Raw genomic sequence first — 22,065 nt, 5'->3', positions numbered from 1 at the left:
TATCTGTTTCAGACAATTTCGTATTACAAACATTTGAAGTTAAAAACTCGTTTATCGACGGAACTATTTTTCGTCACTGGCAAGTGGTTTCGTTCGCGTCCGTGTGGTACGGCTCCGTTAATAAATTGTTAACAATTATTTTCTGGCGTTATTTTGATTATTTGGCTATATGGTTTAACATGTCGGTAAGATACATTCGTTGTAGAAGCATCTCTCGGGGTATATGGCTTTTTATGTACCCTCTGTGTGCTCTTTTACCCCCTCGCCTTCGGCTCGGGGTAAAAGAACACACAGAGGGTACATAAAAAGCCATATACCCCTCGTGATGCTTCTACAACTTATATTATCCAGTCATGCAGATAAAGTAAATTGTATAACGGCGGAAAGTTTGTAATTATATTATAACGTTGTTGGGATGCATGTCACTGAAAGCGTCATCTGTGGGGTTTTTGGCTTGTATACTTACAACAGCGTAACAACTCTTGCCGGTGCCAGTGGGTCCGACGAAGAGACAGGCACAGTTGTGTTTGATGAGCATCTTCATGAGGCTGGTGTAGCGCACAGTGTCAATGGTGGGCACGATGATCTCGTGGAACGTCGCGTCCTTTGGGATCGGCGCGCTGTCTTTGATCTCGTCACTCCACTGAACCCACTTGCCCGAACCCTGCCAACACGTAGGTAAAGGAAATTCATTGAACATATTGATTGTAATGGAAGCAGCTTAGAAAAAAAGAAAGAAAGAAATGATTTATTTACCGACGCACTCAACACTTTATTTACGGTTATATGGTATCAGACATATGGTTAGGGACCACAGATATTGGTAGAGGAAGGAAGGAAATGGTTTATTGAATGATGCACTCAACACATTTTATTTACAGTTATATGGCATTAGACATATGGTTAGTGACCACAGATATTGAGAGAGGAAGGAAGGAAATGTTTTATTTAACGACGGCAAACATACCTCTTTGAGAAACTTGTAGTCATAGATTTTGCCTTTCACTGGGAAGGATTTAGGTACAGATGGCAAACATACCTCTTTGAGAAACTTGCAGTCATAGATTTTGCCTTTCACTGGGAAGGATTTAGGTACAGATGGCAAACATACCTCTTTGAGAAACTTGCAGTCATAGATTTTGCCTTTCACTGGGAAGGATTTAGGTACAGATGGCAAACATACCTCTTTGAGAAACTTGCAGTCATAGATTTTGCCTTTCACTGGGAAGGATTTAGGTACAGATGGCAAACATACCTCTTTGAGAAACTTGCAGTCATAGATTTTGCCTTTCACTGGGAAGGATTTAGGTACAGATGGCAAACATACCTCTTTGAGAAACTTGCAGTCATAGATTTTGCCTTTCACTGGGAAGGATTTAGGTACAGATGGCAAACATACCTCTTTGAGAAACTTGCAGTCATAGATTTTGCCTTTCACTGGGAAGGATTTAGGTACAGATGGCAAACATACCTCTTTGAGAAACTTGCAGTCATAGATTTTGCCTTTCACTGGGAAGGATTTAGGTACAGATGGCAAACATACCTCTTTGAGAAACTTGCAGTCATAGATTTTGCCTTTCACTGGGAAGGATTTAGGTACAGATGGCAAACATACCTCTTTGAGAAACTTGCAGTCATAGATTTTGCCTTTCACTGGGAAGGATTTAGGTACAGATGGCAAACATACCTCTTTGAGAAACTTGCAGTCATAGATTTTGCCTTTCACTGGGAAGGATTTAGGTACAGATGGCAAACATACCTCTTTGAGAAACTTGCAGTCATAGATTTTGCCTTTCACTGGGAAGGATTTAGGTACAGATGGCAAACATACCTCTTTGAGAAACTTGCAGTCATAGATTTTGCCTTTCATACAGATGGCAAACATACCTCTTTGAGAAAGATTTTGTACAGATGGCAAACATACCCTTGGCTGGGAACTGGATTTAGGTACAGATAGCAAACATACCTCTTTGAGAAACTTGCAGTCATAGATTTTGCCTTTCACTGGGAAGGATTAAGGTACAGATGGCAAACATACCTCTTTTTGAGAGAACTTGTAGTGTAGTAGATTTTGCCCTTGGCGTAGATTTTGCCCTTGGCTGGGAACGGACTTAGGTACAGATGGCAAACATACCTCTTTGAGAAATTTGTAGTCGTAGATTTTGCCCTTGACTGGGAATGGATTTAGGTACAGATGGCAAACATACCTCTTTGAGAAACTTGTAGTCATAGATTTTGCCTTTCACTGGGAAGGATTAAGGTACAGATGGCAAACATACCTCTTTGAGAAATTTGTAGTCGTAGATTTTGCCCTTGGCTGGGAATGGATTTAGGTACAGATAGCAAACATACCTCTTTGAGAAACTTGTAGTCATAGATTTTGCCTTTCACTGGGAAGGATTAAGGTACAGATGGCAAACATACCTCTTTGAGAAACTTGTAGTCGTAGATTTTGCCCTTGGCTGGGAACGGACTTAGGTACAGATGGCAAACATACCTCTTTGAGAAATTTGTAGTCGTAGATTTTGCCCTTGACTGGGAATGGATTTAGGTACAGATGGCAAACATACCTCTTTGAGAAACTTGTAGTCATAGATTTTGCCTTTCACTGGGAAGGATTAAGGTACAGATGGCAAACATACCTCTTTGAGAAATTTGTAGTCGTAGATTTTGCCCTTGGCTGGGAACGGACTTAGGTACAGATGGCAAACATACCTCTTTGAGAAATTTGTAGTCGTAGATTTTGCCCTTGACTGGGAATGGATTTAGGTACAGATGGCAAACATACCTCTTTGAGAAACTTGTAGTCATAGATTTTGCCTTTCACTGGGAAGGATTAAGGTACAGATGGCAAACATACCTCTTTGAGAAACTTGTAGTCGTAGATTTTGCCTTTCACTGGGAAGGATTAAGGTACAGATGGCAAACATACCTCTTTGAGAAACTTGTAGTCGTAGATTTTGCCCTTGGCTGGGAATGGATTTAGGTACGGCTTCATTGGAGGCTCCACTGATTCTATCATGGTCAGCTGAAGTCGCGTCTCCTCGGACATTCCTCCCTGCAAATACGTAACAAAATATTAATACAGTGGACAGTGTCCAAACTGGCATCTGTACGATGTGCATTTCTGTGTGAACCGGCACAATCACAGTTTGGACGAGACCTGTGTAATCCACTACTCCATGTATAGCAAAATATTTTGTCAGTCAGTTGTTTCTTGATTTTGGAGTTGTTGGCTTTTTGACATGACACGTTTAACTCATATGCACTTATATAATATAAATGATGACTGTCAGCCGTACAAAGTTAAAAAAAATATTGTTTAATGATACCACTACAGGACATTAAGTTATTAATCATTGGCTATTGGATATCAACCATTTGGTAATTCTGACATATAGTCTTAGACAAGAAACCTGCTAGATTATTTCCTCACCAGTAGCAAGGGATCTTTTATATGCACCATGCCACAGACAGGATAGTACATACCACAGCATTTGATATACCAGTTTTGGTGCACTGGCTTAACATTTTCCTTACAATACCTCTGAGTTGCAGACTCTAGTTTCAAACCATGAAAGTGGGACACTAAGTTTGGTTTATCAACAAATCTGTAACGTAATTGATAATTAAAAGTTACAGTAGAGTGAAACAAAGAGTCTGTGGCGGTGAAACGAGGAAATACCCTTAAAAATAGACTGGAGGTACATGTATGTGCATTTTTTTAAATATTAAAAATGCATTTTGTGGTATTATTAAAAACCAGGATGACCAATGTATAGAAATAGATAAATCTAAACAATAAAATTTAAGTAATAACCGATTTCATTGATCAAAAACAGCTCTAATAGTGATAAATAAGCCATAGTGTTTAAAACCAAGGTTCTGTCACTTTAAAACTGTTGTGTTTGAAAATACTTACAGAAATGAGTTCTCGGACAAGCTTGTCAAACTTTATGCGACCCGTATCATCAGAACTCGCTCCAACTGACCACGTCAAGGCAAAAAAGAAAATGCACTGTGCAAAAAGAAAAAAAAAGGAAAAGTTTTTGGGGTTTTTTAAATTGACTTCCAAAAATTAATGTCTTTATTTATATACAACTTTTTTTCTTTTTTTCTTTCTTTCTAACCAAAAACACAATTCATGATTTGACTCAGAAATGTTTTAAATTTCGGTTTTCATTTTTTCTTTTTTTCTGAATGAAATATTGATATATATATTTTTTTAATCTGAATTCAGAACTATAAAATAAATTATAAAAACATGTTTTGATTATAAAAACACAACAGAAATATTCTAAACAAATAATAATTTACAAGGGCAGGTCTAGAATTTTCTACAGGGATGGGAGCCAAGAATTTTAAAAAGCACTTCTTACATGAACAACATTGAAAACCTTTAAATCAGTGGATGGCTACCTTATCCGGATAATTTAAAGCAATTTGGTATAAAAACAATACATTTAAATAGAAGATAAAAAGTTAATAAATTACACTTAATTTTTTTTTCAGAATATGTTATTTGAACAAAGGGGCATGTCAACTACATGGCTATTTCACCTGGATGACTTAAAGCAATTTGGTGTTTACACAAAATACAAACACAATACATTTAAATACAAGATAAAAAAAATAATAAATTAGACATGAAAAAAAAATAAAAAAATAAAAATATGTTATTTAAATAAAGAGACATGTTATCTGCATGGTACAAGATAAAAAATTAATAAATTAGACATAACATTTTTCTAAATATGTTATTTAAACAAAGGGACATGTCATCTGCATGGTACAAGATAAAAAAAATAAAATAAATTAAACATAAAAATTTCAAAATATGTTATTTAAACAAAGGGACAAGTCATCTGCATGGTGATACCAGACCAACATGTCCCCGGTCCCTAGGTTTGCCCCTGATTTAATTTTTCTAACAGGACTAACCTCGAGCCACGTGATTATCTCCCTTTCCTCCATCTGTATGATCTTGGCTTCGTCCTGGAATTCGTCCATCAGGCAGTTCATGAGACTCATCAGAGACTTGACAAGATTAGAGTCGTTGGTCGGCGACAACTCCTGGAGGAAATATAACATTAACGTCAAGATTAAAACTAAAACACTTACAACCCGTAATCCATGAAGTAATTACTTACAAATTACAAACAGAAGATTGTAAATTATAAATTACAACTTATAATTACAGGATCCTAAAACAACAAACTGCCACTTAAATATTACTGGATCGTACACTGCACATTATAATTTAAAATTTACATGAAAGTAAATTGCAAATGAATAAAAGTATAAATTTACAACTTTCAATTATAACATTATAAGTAACAGGCTACAACTAAGTCGTAGCCTGTTGTTAAAGGAGAGGACAATTAGGGCATTTGGCCTGGTATGCATATTCAACGATATATAATGCACATTATTGCTTAATATCAACACGTATAATCGTATAGTTAATTAATAAAACGGTTAAATGTGACGGCTATTATGTATAACGGGCGCAGCCATTTTGTACCATCTCAGCGAGTACGCCCTCTGGCGAGCTGGTGGTTACGTAATACTTAACGCGTAATGTCAGGAATGAGCCTTAGAACTAGAGAAACACAATCTACCTGGTTTTTGCGGGATGATAAATAGTCATACATTGCAATGTTCTGTAATAATACACATCCCAGTAAGCCAGCAATAAGTATATCCAGCACTATAGATCTATATATTATTTTTCAATACAAAATAAAATACCATTGTCAAAGTGGCTACACAACAAGTCAAAACAATTAACAATGTTTTGCCCATGCATTAACCTACGTACTGAAATGAAACACGGAGTGTTTTCTTAGTTAATTGGTCTATGCTGTTAGTTGCTTCTACCTGTGATTCCTGATTGGCAGGTGTGTATTTGATTGGTAACCAGACGAGCCAATTAATGACGCTGTCTAGACACAAAAATACATACCGGTATTGTGGAATATTATCTGTCGCCCCTAAAATTGTAATGGGCATGGTTTATTACTGTAAATAGTTCTGTAAAACTATTGATTAAGTAGACTATTCCATCTAAAACGACAGAACTGACCAATTACGTAGTCCCAAAGAAAAGAAAATTATTACTTGGGTATCGTGGGTTGTCGTTTTTGCTCCAACATAGCATATCAATAGGCTTAATAGTGTACATTTTTCCTTTGGATTATTTAACAGAGAAAAATACTATAACCTCATTTTGTTCCGTTAATGCAACTTGAAATATATTTAGTTAAATAGTTTTACAAGTCAGGTTGATCAAAGAGAAGCGCCTTGTCGAAAATTACTGCTTTTGTTTACACTGTACATACAGGAGATGGTCAGGAGCTGACGTCACTTCGCCCCAAGCTATCCCACCGGACGCCACAAAAACGAAACAAAATGGCTGCCCCAAGTTAGCAGGAATAATCGTGGTTTTTATTAACTCTAAAATTACGCGTTTTTCATTTGCTAAAGTGTCAGTATGTGTTGATGGTCTGGGTATGCATCTTTCCAACACATAAGGCTCTTGTTTGAGTTGACCCTACCTTTAATATAGATATAATTAAAAAATTCTAATTACTATGTCTGTAAATTATAAGTATTATAACTTAGACCTAGTAATTAGAAAACTACAAATTACAACTTTTGATTAACCTTCTGAGTACTGCAGGCGAGATATCTCGCACGACGTAACGTCAGTTGACATACTGTATACTGTATACAGTGCATTTCCCAATTCATATTTCCCACCGTTTTGCATACGACACTCACTGACACTCAATTGAAAATACCTTGAAATTTTGGAGTTAAAAAAGTGGTTTTCGGCAAGTATTTTCGCTTGACAACAATGGCGGCACGTCGCGGTCATTTTCAGGGATCGATAGCTGATTGTGACAGCTAATTTGATAATAAATTTGATCGCTTTACCAACAACGAAAATTACAAAATATTGCAATATGAATCATAGTTCGGGTTTAAAAAAACAATTCTGTTCAGAAAAGCACTGTTATCAGGAATAATGGACATAAATACTGAACAGCTGGTCACAAATGCCCGTAAGTAAACGAAACTTTTTAGATTTTTTGCCTAATTTTAATCACCATTAGCTGATATAAAAATAATAAAAATTACAAAGAAACCACGAAAATAATACTTACCGATTCATATATGAACTTTATTTCATGTATTTATAAAACATTTAAGTGAATATATGTGAGTAAAAATTATAAACTTGTACCCACTCAACGTGGTTTTTGTTCAAAATTAATCCAGTAGTCTAAAGGTTAAAAGATTGTAAAGTATAAACTACAATTATGATTGCAAACGATAAATTACAAAAATTATAATATAATGAAGAATAATTTACAATTACAAGATAGCAAACAATAAATTACAACTTTACAACAGGATTATAAACTTTATAGTTTATATAATCTTGTATTTTGTCTCATAATTTATAATAACTAATTTACAAAATTATAAACCACAAATGACAATTACAAGATTGTAAACTACAAATTATAAGATTGCAATCTACAAATTACAAGATTGTACACTACAAATGACAATTACAAGATTGTAAACCATAAAGTATAAGCTAATTTGACTGACCTTTATGCCTCCCTTCCTAACGAGCATGAGGCATGGGTCAACAAAACGTTCAAACAGTTCGTTGATGATGCTCTTGTGAGTTTCGGTCAGCGTTGCCGGCATCTCGTGCAACCAGCTGATGACGAGGGGCCGCCAGCCGAGAGATGACGGCTCCATGTAGATCATGCCGCACCGCGATACCTGGCAAAGAGAGAAAGAAAGAAATGTTTTATTTAACGACGCACTCAACACATTTTTATTTACGGTTATATGGCATCAGACATATGGTTAACGACCACACATATATTGAGAGAGGAAACCCACTGTCGCTACTTCATGGGCTACTCTTTTCGATTAGCAGCAAGGGATCTTTTATATGCACCATCCCATAGACAGGATAGTACATACGACGGCTTTTGATAAACCAGTCGTGGTGCACTGGTTGGAACGAGAAATAGCCCAATGGGCCCACCGACAGGGATCGATCACACACCGACTGTGCATCGAGTGCTAAATCCCACTCTCCGACTGGACATTGGTGCAGACAAGCACTGAAATGAAATGATTAAAGACCAAGGACTCACTGTGGCAGGGGAGGCGACCTCGAGATCCATGGGTTCAAATATGAGGTTGGTGGTGCCGGCCAGCTGGATGATCTCCCCGCTCATCAGACAGAGTTTCTTGTTGTCGTCCAGCACAGTGTTCATGTTCTCGATCCAGATCGCGTCCACCGGCCCATCAAATATCAGCCACTTCCGGTCGGGGGTCTGTCAGATAAACATTAAAACTGAATACATCAGGAAATGATAAACGATAAAATAGAATAAACCAGAAAAGATAAACAATAAAATACAAGAAACCAGGAACCAAATATCAACTACTTCTGGGTGGTGATAATGTTCTCAATCGAGATTGTATCCACTGGCCCGTCAAATATGAGCCACTTTCAGTCAGGGGTCAGTGAGATATACATTCAAATTGAATACACCAGAAACTAAAAAAAAAAATAGTAATAAAATTAAAAAAAAAAAATATAATAAAAAAAAATAATAATAATAATAATAAAAAAATAAAATAAAAATAAATAAAAATAATAATAATAATAATAATAATAATAAAAAATAAATAAAAAATAGCTGTCTACTAAGAGGAAAAAAATACAGCCATGACTTACCGTTGATGTTGCAAAAGCTCTGTAGGACACGGCCAGAATTCCATCTGACCATTCATGAGAGACGGGGTCAAACTGACCGTACAGCTGACCCATTGTGATGGCCTTCGGGTTGATCACTGTGATCTGTACCTTGTTTTCCTCCAACAAACCCTGTAGCACACACACAGAAAACACATTACAAAAAGAATGAATTTGTTAAAGTCAGGGATTTATCAAGGTCCCATAGCCGATGAGACTGGGAAAATTAGTGCAGTTTAATTATAATTGGGATATTTCTTCTGGCCACACTAAATGTTTCAGTACACAACCGCTAAATTAATTTATTTCAGACATAATTAAATATATATATTGTGAATTTTTAACAGAAATTTTCTGAATTTTTAACATAGAAATTGGGAAATTTTAACATAGAAAATTTGAATTTTCAGTGCCACTTTCATTTGGAAGGGGCCTATATGTTCGGACCCACTATATGCCTGGATAATCCCTGAAAGTTTTAGCCAGAATCACAGACCTTAAGATGAGTATTTGTGAATCTTTGTAATAAACTGTACATTGTTAAAAGTTTATATTTCAATAGATAAATAATGTCTGGATAGACTGTAAAACCCAATGACTAGTTACCCACTATTATATCCTGCACAGACAGTCCAGGGCCTGTACCTAAAAAACGTTCGAGTCTAGCCTCAAATCTCCAGTGACGTCAGAAATGCATACAATTTGTATGGCGTAACTGGTCATGGCATTATGGTCTCAGTGTCTGTTAACAGTCTTAAGTTTAGCTGCGATGTGGGCCCATGCTTATAAAACTAGTCCAGACTAAAATTTCCAATGACGTCAAAAATGCATACAATTTGTATGGCATAATTAACTTGCCATGGCATTACAGTCGCAGCGTCTATTATGAGACTTAAGTTTAGCTGAGTCTTTAAGTCTAAACTCTAAAAGTTTTATATGCACAGAAAGAAGTGTTTTATTTAACGACGCACTCAACACATTTTATTTACGGTTATATGGCGTCAAACATATGGTTAAGGACCACACAGATTTTTGGAGAGGAAACCCGCTGTCGCCACTACATGGGCTACTCTTCCGATTGGCAGCAAGGGATCTTTTATTTGCGCTTCCCACAGGCAGGATAGCACAAACCATGGCCTTTGTTGAACCAGTTATGGATCACTGGTCGGTGCAAGTGGTTTACACCTACCCATTGAGCCTTGCGGAGCACTCACTCAGGGTTTGGAGTCGGTATCTGGATTAAAAATCCCATGCCACGACTGGGATCCGAACCCAGTACCTACCAGCCTGTAGACCGATGGCCTGCCACGACGCCACCGAGGCCGGTTTATATGCACAGAGCCAGATAGCTGAAATGTGGGCCCATGCTTATAAAACTTTATAAGTGTCCAGACTCAATCTTTGACAACGTCACACCCGTACAATTTGTATGGTGTTGCAGTCTCAGACTATTAGATTCTTAAGTCTAGACTCTAAAACTTTTATAGCACAAGGCCAGATAGCCGAGATCTGGGCCCTGTGCTTATAAAACTTTTAGAGTCCAGACTCAATCTTTAATGACATCACATCTATACAATTTGTATGGTGTTTCCATGGCATTAAAGTCTCAGACTATTAGAGACTTTGAGTCTAGACTCTAAAAGTGTTGTAAGCACCAGGCTTGTGCCCAGAACAGTGTGACTGAATGGAAATAATGTAAAATGAAGTGGAAAATGTTCACCTTTTCGTGGATCTTTCCGAGGGCGCTGGCCAACACCCTGTATGCCATGGTCTTCCCGCCTAGCGGTTCCCCAACTATCATGAAGCCGTGACGCACGATCATCATCTCATAAATCTGAAAGCAAACGACTTTGTTCAAAGCTCCAATCTCTGTTTTAACATGTTATATTTCCCCAAAACTGTTACAATGTGTAAAACGCACAAACCTGTTGGATTTTCTCCAGAAAGAAGTTGGTGCACTGCAGGTTTATCTCGATGCAGCACTCCTTGGTGTGGCTTTAAAATACTAACAAACCAAGTCTTGGTACGGATTAGCCGTAGTCTTTTACCAAAACTGCTCCAATGTGGAAAACATCTCTTTTTTTTAATTTTTAATTCTGAAGTTTGTGGCTTTAAAAAATTAATAAACCAAGTGTCCGTATAAGAAAAAAGGATATAATCTTTCACCCAAAACTGGTACAATGTGTAAATCATACAAACCTGTTGGATTTTCTCCAGGAAGAAGTTGGTGCACTGCAGGTTCATCTCGATGCAGCACTCCTTGGCGTGTTCATTGAGCACCTCGTAGTCAGGCGTCGGCAGCGTGATGCCAGGGAACAAGTCCGACGTGATGCCGTGGAACAGCGGCAGATCGTGGTTCAAGAACTTGGGCAGGTTGACGTCGATGATCGAACGCAGCATCAGGATGTTTTCATCTTCTTCGGGATACTTTAGCTGCAATTACAGAATAGATGGATGGATGATTAAAGGAAGGAAGGAAGGAAGGAAGGAAGGAAGGAAGGGAGGGAGGGAGGGAAGGGAGGGAGGGGGGGGGAGGGGGGAGGGAGGGAGGAATGAATGAAGGAATCAATGATTTATTTAACGATGCACTCCACACATTTTAATTTTTCGGGATATTTCAGTTACAACAGAAGGAAGGAAGGAAGGAAGGAAGGAATCAATGTTTTATTTAGCGATGCACTCCACACATTTTAATTTTTTATATTTTAGTTACAACAGAATGAAGGAAGGAAGGAAGGAATGTTTTATTTAACAATGACTCAACACATTTTAATTTTTCACGATATTTCAGTTACAACAGAATGAATGAATGAAAGAAGGAATGGAAGGAAGGAAGGAAGGAAAGGAAGAAGACAAGGAAGGAAGGAAGGAAGGAAGGAAGGAAGGAAGGAAGGAAGGAAGGAAGGATGGAAGGAACATACTTTATATAGTGTTGGTTTGAAAGAAGAAATCTGCTGCTGCGATGCCATGGGCTATTCTTTTTTCGATTCGCAGCAAGGGAGATTTTATATGCATCATCCCACAGACAGGATAGTACATACTATGGGTTTTGTTACTCCAGTTGTGGTGTACTGGCTGAGAAATAGCCCAATAGGTCCACCGAATGGGATCAAACCTAGACTGACCATGCATCAGGCGATAATGAATGAACAAACGAACAAACAACAAAGAAACAAACAAATAAATGTTTATTTTCACCCAAATACAGAGGAAAATGGCTGAATTGGATAGAAGAATCAAGTTTAAAGTGACAGTGAAAGTGAATATTACCTTGAGATTTCCGGCAGCAGTGAGTACCGACTTGACGGCTCGCATGCCGTAGTCGTAGTGATGCTGTGACGACAGCTGCTCCGAACACAGTCTGTACACAGCCACGATCTTCACGGATAGCGGTCGCGCTTGAACGAACCCACACGAGTACAGCGAGATCTCCGCAATCATGGCGTAGTCTGGAACCATCATGGCTACTGTTCTGAACAGAGCCTGTAGGTTAAAACAGAATGTGGAAATTGTTATTACAAAAAACCTATTGTTCTGAACAGAGCTTGTAGGTTAAAACAGAATGTGGAAATAGTTATTACAAATAGCTATTCTTCTGAACAGAGCCTGCAGGCAAAAACAAAATCTGGAAATAGTTATTACAAAACTTACAGATCTGACGATGGCTTGAAACAAACTGATGACATAATTATTATATCTTATATCACCTTTGAGTAGACATACATGACAAATGATAATATCAAATTTGAGTAGACATACTGAACAAAAGATACAATACCAGATTTGAGTACATAAGACATACTGGTAACATACGTAAAATCAGATTTGTGTATAAAAGACATACTGGTAACAGACGTAATACCAGACTTTAGTATATAAGACATACTGGTAACATACGCAATACCAGTTTTGAGTATATAAGACATACTGGTAACAGACGCAATACCAGATTTGAGTATATAAGACATACTGGTAACAGACGCAATACCAGATTTGAGTATATAAGACATACTGGTAACAGACGCAATACCAGATTTGAGTATATAAGACATACTGGTAACAAGTGCAATACCAGATTTGAGTATATAAGACATACTGGTAACAGACGCAATACCAGATTTGAGTATATAAGACATACTGGTAACAGACGCAATACCAGATTTGAGTATATAAGACATACTGGTAACAGACGCAATACCAGATTTGAGTATATAAGACATACTGGTAACAGACGCAATACCAGATTTGAGTATATAAGACATACTGGTAACGGACATGATACTAGATTTTAGTAGACATACTGGACTACAGACATAATACCAGATTTGAGTACATATTACTGGACCGCAGTGACTTTACCTTTAAGTTGTCAGGCAAATCTGATCTGCCAGCATAACCCGGATTCATGGTGATGAACACGGAACAGGTCGGGTCGAGTCTTATCTCCGTTCCTTCAAACATCAGTGTGTCTGAGCCAGAGTTGATACCTGCATGGATAAATAAACATCGAGTCCACTGTGTATTTGAACTGGAAATGATAACATACAGAGAAGAATAAATATTGAGTCCATTGACTGTCTTTAAACTGGAAATGATGACATACTGAAAAGAATAAGTATTGAGTCCAGCGACAGTGTATTTGAACTGGAAATGATATCTGCAGATGAGTCTGATGACTGTCTTAATTATTTTAATTTTTAAAAGGGGTTTAATGGGTGGATTCGATCAATGGATTGATTTGCGTGGCACTGAATATAGGGATTCTTTTAAGGATTCTGCTAGAATCATAAACATGATCTGATATAGATATTTTGGGATTCTATCTAATACCGTTAATCTTATGCTTCCAACACAATATCTGGGATTTGTAGAAGCATTGAATCCATGCTATATATGGATGGATGGATGGGTGGGTGGGTGGATGGATGGATGGATGGGTGGATGGATGGATGGATGGATGGATGGGTGGATGGATGGATGGGTGGATGGATGGGTGGGTGGGTGGGTGGGTGGGTGGGTGGGTGGATGGATGGATGGATGGATGGATGTACAGATGATTGGATGGATGGTGCATGTTACCAAATTTGTTATGGATGGATGGATGGATCCGATGGATGGGTGGGTTTTGGATGGATGGATGGATGGATGCATGAATGGATGGAACGAAATGTTTTATTTAATGACGCACTCAACACATTTTATTTACGGTTATATGGCGTCGGACCACACAGATATTGAGTTAAGGACCACACAGATATTGAGGGAGGAAACCCATTGTCGCCACTTAATGAGCTACTCTTTTCGATTAGCAGGAAGGTATCGTTTATATGCACCATCCAACAGATAGGATAGTACATACCACAGCCTTTGATGTACCAGTCATGGTGCACTGGCTGGAGCGAGAAATAGCCCAATGGGCCCACCAACGGGGATCGATCCTAAACCAACCGCGCATCACGCGAGCGCTTTACCACTGGGCTACATCTCGCCCCCGAATGGATGGATGGATGAATGGATGGATGGATGGATGGATGGTGTGTTTTGGGTTTAGGTGGGTGGGTTTTGGTGGGTGTATGTTGCATGCTACCAAAATTGTGATGGATGGATGGGTGGATGGAGTGATGTTATTGGATGGATGGATGGATAGATGACTTATGGGTGGGTTTTGGATGGATGACTGGGATGGGCAGATGGATGACTGGGATGGACAGATGGAAGGATGGGTGGGTATTGTAATTGGATGGATGGAGGGGTGGATGGATGGTGTACTATCAAAGCTTTTGGTAACCATTCTAACCACATACCTCTCTGGATGGTCAGGATCTGCTGGGCAACCACAGACAACACCTCCAGGTCAATCCGGTTGAACTCGTCGAAACAAGACCACGCTCCACACGACGCCAAGCCCTGGGAAAACATATTTCATACTATTATAAATGGACAATGAACTACATTATTGGCACAAACTACTGTGATCTGTTTTGTATGTGATATTTAATTATGTATGTTCTATGGATCACTGATCTGAAATAAAATGTATTATTAGTATTATTCTATTATTATTATGTTTGTTCCCCTACTATGCTCCCCTACTACCGGCGGTCGTTAGTGCCGTGGGTCAGACCAGCATTATTAGTGGCAGAGGATAAACATGCCAGGTGGGTGCAGGGAAGTCTGTATCTGTGAAGTTGAGACAGGTAGGTGATGGTGTGAACAGCTCAGAAGACCGAGTCAGAGGAGATTGACAGACAGGGTCAAAATTGATTGAAATCGTGGGAGAAATTGGAAAGTTTTTTTTATATTAAGATAAATAGAATGATAGGCAGATGGTGATAGATGAGAAAGATGAATGAAAGTATGAGCCAGCTTTGACATGATTTGAACCACTGTCGTCAGCTTGATTATCCAGCAGCTTATCCACTAGACTATGTAGCTCACTATAATTGTTATGATTATTATTATTATTATTATTTTAACAATAATACAAAAACGGTTAAAAGTTGAAGGAAGGAAGGAAATGGTTTATATAACGACGCACTCAACACATTTTATTTATGGTTATATGGTGTCGGACATAAGGATAAGGACCACAGAGATATTAAGAGAGGAAACCCGCTGTCGCCACTTCATGGGCTACTCTTTTCGATTAGCAGCAAGGGATCTTTTATATGCACCATCCCATAGACAGGATAGCATGGGCTATTGAATGTCAAATATTTTATAATTTTTATGCGTAGTCTTCAGAGGAAAGCCGCTACATTTTTCTCACAGACAAGACGGCATATACAGACTGATATACCAGTTGTGGTGCATTGGTTGGGGAAGGGGGGAAAACCAATCAAAGAGTGGGTCCACTGAGGTTGTTTGATCCTATGATGCAACAGGGTTTGTCACATGTGATCACATCATACTGTGAGAACATACGATGCAACAGGGTTTGTCACACGTGATCACATCATACTGTGAGAACATACGATGCAACAGGGTTTGTCACACGTGATCACATCATACTGTGAGAACATACGATGCAACAGGGTTTGTCACACGTGATCACATCATACTGTGAGAACATACGATGCAACAGGGTTTGTCACACGTGATCACATCATACTGTGAGAACATACGATGCAACAGGGTTTGTCACACGTGATCACATCATACTGTGAGAACATACGATGCAACAGGGTTTGTCACACGTGATCACATCATACTGTGAGAACATACGATGCAACAGGGTTTGTCACACGTGATCAAATCATACTGTGAGAACATACGATGCAACAGGGTTTGTCACACGTGATCACATCATACTGTGAGAACATAGGATGCAACAGGGTTTGTCACACGTGTGATCACATCATACTGTGAGAACATACGATGCAACAGGGTTTGTCACATGTGATCACATCCTACTGTGAGAACATACGATGCAACAGGGTTTGTCACATGTGATCAAATCATACTGTGAGAACACTTTAATTGGAACAGCATGTCTTATATACATATGATTTGTTAAAAAAAAAAAAAAATTTGTTTTATTTAATGACACCACTAGAGCACATTGATTTATTAATCATCAGCTATTGGATGTCAAACATTTGGTAATTTTGACATGTAGTCTACATTTTTTCATTAGTAGCAAGAGGCAATCCCACAGACAGGATAGCACATAACATAGCCTTTGATATACCAGTCATGGTGCACTGGTTGGAACGAGAAATAGCCCAATGGGCCCACCAACAGAGATCAATCCCAGACCGATCACGCATGAAGTGAGCGCTGTACTATTTGGCTTATACAATTAGTTTGTTTGTTTTGTTTAACGACACCACTAGGGCACATTGACTGATTAATCATCAGCTAGTGGATGGCAAACATTTGGTGATTCCAATTCAGTCATCAGAGGAAACCCGCAAGAAATCTTTTATATGCACTTTCCCACAGACAGGAAAGCACATACCACGGCCTTTGACCAGTCGTGGTGTACTGGTTGGATATATGATTAGAGTTGCTATGACAAATCACATGTTATAACTCGGTGTTACAAATCGCATAATCGAGGTTTACGGCAACACACCACCATTTGTCGTGTCATTACTTGCTGTAGCAGCTTAATGTAGTCCGGTTCAGGAAATAGTTCCTCCTAAAAAAAATACTTCAACATTCTGATATGCTTTTTGAATTTTTTTTTTTGTATGATTACACGTAGGTTGACCTCTGTAGTATTTAAATAACCCATTGATTTGAAGTAACTTGTTATATGTAGTACTATCTGATAACAACTGTGCAAGTGGTATAGTGCCACGTGTATAACAGCAACACAAGATGGTGGTTGGGCATAGGGGCCATTAATTGAAAAAATTTATTGTTGACCTAGGTTGATTTTTTACACAGTACATGTCAGTTGAAAGCACTCCCTAAAATTAGTAGTCACATGACCCTCTCGACAGTGTTAGTATTTTTCACAGAATATATTCTGACATAGAAAATGTATTGAACTGCATGGAGTAATTAATGGTGGTGTGTAACCTTAAGGGCAGTTTACCTTGAAGAATTTTCCCAAGGCGATGTAATCCAAGCCATCTGAACAGTTGAAGACGACGCACTGCTTAGCAACAGCCTTGGCCAAATCTTTGGTGGTTTCAGTCTTGCCAGTTCCAGCAGGGCCTTCTGGGGCACCGCCCAGATGAAGGTGAAGGGCTCCAAACAGAGTTCTGAACAAAAAGGAAATGTAAATGATAATATCATGTTTTAATGATTTAATATGTACTGATGGAAAGAAATAAAGGAACACGCGAGTAGTAACATCAGATGTTGACTACAACGAAAATCCTCGTCCACAAGTATCAGGAAATTAAACGTGTTACTGGACGTCAACCTCACAGCACTGACATGCAGTGCCACAATACATCTCTGTATTTTATACACACTTAACAACTCCAGTAGTCAATTACATTTGGTCTAAAATACCATTTGTTCCCTTATTTCTTCTTATTTTACTTGTGTCAAAAACGAAATATAATGAGGTAGCGTAAATGTTTAATGTCAATTATTGTACTAATAAACAAGTATTCTGAAAGCACTGCTAAAGCAATACATGTCCCCTGCTGTGTCCAACATATTTTGGACCATAACCCCATCAAAAGTGGGCAAATCCCCATTAAAGTCAAACTTGATATGTAACACTACATGATAAACCTATACACAAAATTACAGCTCAGTATCATGCATTGCAAAATTAAAAGTCTAAAAAAGTATGTGAGATAGACAGAAAGACAGACAGACAGACAGACGGAGAGGAAACCTATAGTCTACTCTGTTAGGACTGTTTGGAGGCCAATTTTCTTTGTAATCATTTAGCATAAATAAATGGGAAAAAGCTAATTATTGCACTTGCAACTAAATGTCATTGATCATTTGCTACCTGTAACACCTGTGTGTTAATATTTCCTACCTATAACACCTGTCTGTGAGTGGGGTGATCACAAGACGACCTGTGTTGCCGAGATATTCATAGCCGTATTTCAACATGGAGTTGATCATTCTCGTCACCATGGTTTCCTCCTGAATAGAATAGTTTACTCTTAAGTATTAAAATAGCACACAATCTAACTATAACAACTAACATACATGAAATTGCACAATGGTAATCTTAAATCCATATTAAAAAAATATATATGTATGTGTGTGTGTGTGTATGTGTGTGTGTGTGTGTGTGTGTGTGTGTGTGTGTGTGTGTGTGTGTGTGTGTGTGTGTGTGTGTGTGTGTGTGTGTGTGTGTGTGTGTGTGTGTGTGTGTATGTGTGAGTGTGTGTATGTGTGTGTGTGTGTATGTAATGTAAACTGGATTAATATTGTGACATGTTTTTTCCGCGAATATGCAATTATATTAAAATTACTCGAGGCATGAAAATATTTCTGAGACTTACTTTTTTATAGATGTTTTTCTGACACTCATTTCAAGATATGACTAACCTCCCAGTAGTATCTTTATATGACTAACCTCCCAGTAGTATCTTTATATGACTAACCTCCCAGTAGTATCTGAGCTGACTGAGCCACTTGAAGTCGAGTTCGTCACGGACCCCGGTGGCGACGAGGTGTGCGAGGACGTCACGCGCGTGCACGTCCATGACGATGAGCGCCTGCAGTGTGACGCGGTGCTGCTTCGACAGCTTGCCACGCACCAGCTCCACAATGTCGTCTATCTGCTGGTTGTTCACCTGCAGGAACTCCTCCAGGGCCGACTGGCCGTCCGCGATCGCCTTGTGCATCAGGGCAGTCCAGATCTCCTGGGAGACGCACAGCACCGCCTGACCGGGCCACTTGCGCACCCACTCGATACGCGGTTCATTCTTGTACGACACCATCGCCACACCGATAACCTGAAAGCAGTTGAACAAGATGGATGAGTGGTCACACGTGAAGAAGGATAAAAAAAATTAATTTAACAACACACTCAACATATTTTAATTATAGTTATATAGTTTAAAAGTTTGTTTTGTTTATTGATGATGCCACTTGGATGTCAAACATTTGGTAGTTTTGACATACAGTCGAACTTGGTCTAAGGGGCACCTCTATATAATGGCCACCTGCCCATAATGGCCACCCTGAACCCCCCCCCCCAACACATTTCTTTATTTGACCTCTATAGAAGGGCCACCTGTCCAACACAGCCAGCGGCCACTATTTTTCAGCAAAAATAAGGTCTGAACCTGCATTACCAGCCAAAAAATTATTTGAAAAAAAAACAATTCATATTCTTCCCACCATATATGATCGTACAGCGATTTAGTTACCAGTAAATCCCATTGTTTTCTGAAATGCCACCATTGTTGTGTCACCTGACCGGAAAGTTTCAAGATTTGATTCGACTTGACAAAGAACAATTTATTTTAATGTTATCATATGATGTTATTGTCGTAAACAAATATATGTTTACTAATGCTAAGCATTATTTTAATCCTTTTGTTAATTTGGTAAATGTCAACAGCTGTTCGGTTCCAGTGGTTGTATACTTTGGTTTCGCTAGTTCAGCTCGAATCATTACTCAATAAAAAGGCGACTTCTCATTGGCTGTAACCTATGAAAGCAGAATGTATTACAGTATCTGATTGTTGCAGTATTATCAAAGGCAATTATAAGCAAGGTGCCTGGGTAGACCCTACTGTCAGGCGGGCAGTTTGCACCAAGCTGCAAACATTAATGAATTTAGTTAAGCCAGTATGCTTTGGTAAATCGCTACCTTTGTGTACCAAAATTGTTTTGTTTGTGGTTCGCAATGTAATCCCAATGCAAGTACCGTAACAATGGATTAGCGGTAACATAAAACTAATAATGAGTTAAACATGTCACTTGAGTAATAAATCCCAATTAAACAAAAGTAAATTTCAGTTTTGTGTTATTTATTTATGAACCAACAGTCAACTGTTATTATATTAAATGATGTGGAGGCAAACATACTAAATTTTGTTTAAATAAATACAATTACATGTACTTTTATTATTTTGTGTTGTTTTTCTTTTCTTGGGGGTATTAACAATGTAAATCAAACTGTTACAACAGTTAATAATGATATTTTATAGTGAAATATGTTAGGGTTTCGATTGAATATTTTGGGACCTCTATATAAAAGCCACCTGTCTATAACGGCCACTTTCTGTTGGTCCCTTGAGTGATTGTTATATACAAGTTCGACTGTATAGTCTTAGAAAGAAAACCTACATCTTCCCATTAGTAGCAAGGGATCTTTTATATGCACCATCCCGCAGACATGATAGTACATACCACAGCCTTTGATATACCAGTCCTGGTGCACTGGTTGGAACGAGAAATAGCCCAATGGGCCCACCGACGGGGATCATACAGTTATATACAATGTAGTGTCAGACATGTGCTTAAGGACCACACAGTTAATCAGAGAGGAAACCCACTGCCGCCACATAATGGGCTACTCTTTTTGGTTAGCAGCAAGGGATCTTTATATGCACCATCCCAAGTTAAATTTAGTTTTTTTTAACGACATCACTAGAACACATTGATTTATTAATCATCGGTTATTGGATGTCAAAATAAATAAATATTTGTTTTGTTTAACGACACCACTAGAGCACATTGATTATTAATCATCGGCTATTGGATGTCAAACATTTGCTAATTCTGACATTTAGTCTTAGAGAGGAAACCCGCTACATGTTTCCATTAGTAGCAAGGTATACCCAGGGGTCGAATTTTACACTATTCTGCTATTCCACAAATAGTAAATTTTGAAACAGAATAGTAAAACAATTCTTCCAGTATTCCGTCATGAAAGTGAAAATAAAGCACAGAATACCGAAAATCACCTGCGACTATTCTGCTTACACTTTTTCTTCAGCTACATTTTTCTGCAGAACAAATCCTCGCGCTACTAAGACCTTTCTCATGCACTTACCGGTACAAAATAAACGTCTTTTTGATCAAGACTAATGTTTGGAGTGAGTTTGTTTGTAATTCCAGCTAGTATGCAGTAATGCATAGACTGGTATATAAACAATTGTTCGTTACGAAATGTTGTACAGGGCGACGCAGCACAGTCAGGAAAACTAGTGGTACATTAATAATCGAAGGGATAGTACATTTGTAGACGGAATAGTATTTTCTGAAATTCACTATTCCTTTAAATTTCAACCCCTGATACCACAGCTTATGATATATCAGTTGTGGTGCACTGGCTGGAATGAGAAGTAGCTCAATGGGCCCACCGAGGGGATCTATCCCAAACCAACCATGTATCAAGCGAGCGCTTTACCACTGGGCTACGTCCCACTCATTCATGAACAAGGACGTAACATTTTTCCGTTAGCACCAAACTGAAGAAGAAGAATTGTGAAGAATTCAATATTTCACCTATCATAATGTTTTTCAGTGCACTGTGACGAACATCCATAGGGTTAACTACAAACCATGCTTCACTGACCTAGGACTTGTAGTTTGTCACAATCTATTTAAACACAAAACCTTGACGCAAAAGTTGATGGCAGCACCGTCACCACTTTTGAAAACGTCAAATCTATCTCACCTTTTTACAACATAAAGGCAAGACAAAAATGAGAGGGGGACAAAAAGGTTTTTCAAATCTGTGTATGTTTGTCAGAATCTATCTAAATGCAAAACTTTGATGCAAAAGTTGATGGCAGCACCGTCACCACGTTTGAAAAAAACGTCAAATCTATATCTCACCTTTTTTTACACCATAAAGGCAAGAAACAAATGGAAGGGGGGGAAAA

At 38.4% G+C, this 22,065-nt stretch overlaps 1 protein-coding gene across 4 annotated transcripts in view; it reads right to left on the bottom strand.

Annotated features, from left to right (window-relative positions):
* Positions 1-22,065, bottom strand: part of LOC121387568 (dynein heavy chain 7, axonemal-like) — a 121,646-nt gene that overhangs the window by 62,954 nt on the left and 36,627 nt on the right. For all 4 annotated transcript variants that reach the window (XM_041518723.1, XM_041518724.1, XM_041518725.1 and 1 more), the window contains 15 exons: positions 18,826-19,179; positions 18,249-18,358; positions 17,340-17,508; positions 14,599-14,701; positions 13,154-13,281; positions 12,065-12,277; positions 10,994-11,227; positions 10,515-10,628; positions 8,777-8,926; positions 8,187-8,369; positions 7,624-7,803; positions 4,942-5,073; positions 3,923-4,018; positions 2,933-3,058; positions 467-664 (listed from right to left, as the gene is read on the bottom strand). In XM_041518723.1, coding sequence (XP_041374657.1) covers positions 467-664; positions 2,933-3,058; positions 3,923-4,018; positions 4,942-5,073; positions 7,624-7,803; positions 8,187-8,369; positions 8,777-8,926; positions 10,515-10,628; positions 10,994-11,227; positions 12,065-12,277; positions 13,154-13,281; positions 14,599-14,701; positions 17,340-17,508; positions 18,249-18,358; positions 18,826-19,179 — 2,490 coding nt within the window. The remainder of the gene's footprint in view (positions 1-466; positions 665-2,932; positions 3,059-3,922; positions 4,019-4,941; positions 5,074-7,623; positions 7,804-8,186; positions 8,370-8,776; positions 8,927-10,514; positions 10,629-10,993; positions 11,228-12,064; positions 12,278-13,153; positions 13,282-14,598; positions 14,702-17,339; positions 17,509-18,248; positions 18,359-18,825; positions 19,180-22,065) is intronic.

The sequence above is a fragment of the Gigantopelta aegis genome, chromosome 13 (genome assembly GCF_016097555.1).
Source record: "Gigantopelta aegis isolate Gae_Host chromosome 13, Gae_host_genome, whole genome shotgun sequence".
Lineage (NCBI taxonomy): Eukaryota > Metazoa > Mollusca > Gastropoda > Neomphalida > Peltospiridae > Gigantopelta > Gigantopelta aegis.
The sequence above is the reverse complement of the archived record's forward strand: the minus strand, read 5'-3'. Positions and strand labels throughout refer to the sequence as shown.